Here is a 2,506-nt window from a genome sequence, read left to right as displayed (position 1 = left end):
GATATGAATAAATGGTAAGACATGAAATCGAACCTAAATATAATGTACTCCCTGTGCCTTCTGATATAGACCAAAAAACAAATGATTTAATGCGTGCAGGATATACGAAATATGATTATGAAAAGTGGTATAAAGAAGCGAGAGCAGCAATAAATGAACGAGTGAAAAAATATTATGATAATCCTGAAAATGAGAGGGAAGTTATTGATGTTAACGGTCATATCACGGAATCTATTCCAAGAGGAGTGTATAATATGATTGAGTCGGATGAACTCGGTCGATATGAAAAACGTGTAAATGCGTCCAAGAGGAACAATTTAATACTGAAACGTAATATGGAACGTATTAATAAACGTGCATGGGAAGACGTATTGAAGAAAGACACTTCTGCGAAATCTAAAAGAATAATAAAAGTTCCGATGGTTGCAACTAAAAAGAAGTAAATTAATTTATTCTTTCTTAATCATAAATTATGTCCATGTCGTCGTTTTTCCCTCCAAAAGGCGCGTGTTCTAATGGTAATTCGTCTGAGTAGTCTTCTTCTTCTTCTTCCATAGAACTGTCTTCGTTCGTTTTTCTGTTGAAATAATTCATTCTTTCCCTTTCGTATTTGTTCATGGTTTCTTTTTCGAAATGTCTGAAGTCGTCTCTTGACATACCGAGAGGATTTTCTGATTGATATTCTCCGACTTCTTCATTCCATTCTTCTACCATACTCTCGTTATTTTCTTGCGGTTCATTGAGTATTTTTTTAAGGCCCTTATCCTTTTTAGCTTCTTTAAATTTTTCATTCAGATTTTCTAGGAACTCTTCATCATAGCCTAAAGATTCCATTAAATTGGTTACTCTTGTATAGAATGGTAAATGTTCTATTGTATTATTTGTTTCTGATAATTGTTCTTCCGAAATTTCTTTTATTTCTTCATATTTTTCTTCAAGATCCTTTACAGCATCATAATTGTCTTCTTTGCGTTCCATGTCTTCTTCTGATTTTTCAGATTCGTTGGGATCTTTATACATTTTTTTATCTATAAATACTGTTAGTGAATTATGTCTCCACCAACTATAACCACCATTATACTTCATTAATTCTATAACACCTTCATATTCTTTTTGGTTCAATAAATGAATGCATGGTCTTGCTGTTACTATAACTTTGGAATATTTTATATTGACCATTGTTTTTTTATTTATAGAGGAGGTAATTGCTTTTATTAAACGTATAAGAGATTTATCGTAATTGATATCATCGAATAATATGAATTTATAATGTTCTTCTTCGTCGTAAGAATCGAAAAGAGAATCTCCTCGGAGCATGAAAGTGGGATATTTCATAAAAATTTCTTGGATAGCGAACTCTGTTTTGCCGGTTTTTGTTGGACCCACTATAAAGAGATTTCCCATTCTATACTTATTACCGGATGCACATTTCAGCCATTTTCTTATTAATTGTATTTCTTCCATTTCTTCTCTCCATGGAAAGAGATCACTTCTTGCATATGTTTCTATATCTAAGCGCCTGGCATTTTTTCTCATCCACCTCGCCTTTATCTTACCTTCTTGTTGTATATACTTCTCCGCATTTATATCCAACAAGTTTTTCTCGAGTTCTTTATAGTCTTGATAAGAATCCATGTCATTGAGAGCATTCACCCAAGTCTGTTTCAATTCTTCTCTGTTATCGGGTGTACCTTTTGACATGCCATTTCCTTTTTTTGTTATATACTTAATTATGGCTGAAATGTCTCCTGTGCGCGAGGTGTACGAATTTACTTTAGAATACCAAAATGATTGCTTTGTCCCATCAGTGTGATTTATGATAGGTCTTGCATTAAAGGAACGTGGACGTTTAGTTACTATTAATAAATGCTGATGTGGTCTTGGATTTACTTGGTCCATTTCCACTGGAGATATGTGGGCGTACTGAATATTTGAAGTGGCTCCTCCTAATCTATCTATGATTTCCTTAAATTGTAATTCATTTTTTACTTCATCTCCCCAAAGCGTCAAATATAAGTATCTCGAGGTAAAATGGAGAGGCTTATTTAGGTTTAATGTTTCTTGCATCCGTGCAGTATCAAATTGCGTTGGTTCTCCTTGGAAATCTTGTGAGGACATTGTTTGATAATAAAAATAAAATTGTGAGTTCTATTTATATGCCTTTATGAGGTTTTTGATTGCGTGTAATGTGTTGGTGTTTACGTCAATGAGTGGAACTTGGATATTTAAACCCTCTGAGAACATAAAAAAATATAACATTGTTTAATGAGTAAATCACTTAGAGTACATGACGATATATACTATGATGTTGCCAATATGGACTTAATGGATGTCTATACCGAATCACAGTGTGAACCAGTTGTCAATTCTTTAATGAAGCGAATATTTTATTGTATGAAAGAGCCTCAATATATGGATGGCGTCTAAGAGATGATCCAAGAGTTGATAATGATGAAATTAGGCAGATGTTTAAGAATAGCTCGAGCATAGAGATGTGAAAGATGTC

General features: G+C 33.3%; 2 protein-coding genes across 2 annotated transcripts in view; one reads left to right on the top strand and one right to left on the bottom strand.

The window, feature by feature from the left end:
- Positions 1-443, top strand: part of EDI_011200 (uncharacterized protein) — a gene marked incomplete at both ends in the record, with an annotated part of 2,635 nt that extends 2,192 nt beyond the window's left edge. The window contains one exon of the mRNA XM_001740899.1: positions 70-443. Coding sequence (XP_001740951.1) covers positions 70-443 — 374 coding nt within the window. The remainder of the gene's footprint in view (positions 1-69) is intronic.
- A 16-nt stretch (positions 444-459) lies between these two features.
- EDI_011190 (uncharacterized protein) lies at positions 460-2,118 on the bottom strand (the record flags this gene model as incomplete). Its single annotated transcript, XM_001740898.1, has 1 exon — positions 460-2,118. One exon carries the CDS (start codon positions 2,116-2,118, stop codon positions 460-462), a length of 1,659 nt encoding a protein of 552 aa, XP_001740950.1.
- Between the last annotated feature and the right edge of the window lie 388 nt (positions 2,119-2,506).

The sequence above is a fragment of the Entamoeba dispar genome, genomic scaffold (genome assembly GCF_000209125.1).
Source record: "Entamoeba dispar SAW760 scf_1105229463323 genomic scaffold, whole genome shotgun sequence".
NCBI lineage: Eukaryota > Evosea > Mastigamoebida > Endamoebidae > Entamoeba > Entamoeba dispar.
Note: the sequence above shows the minus strand (reverse complement) of the source record. Positions and strands in the feature narration are given on the sequence as shown.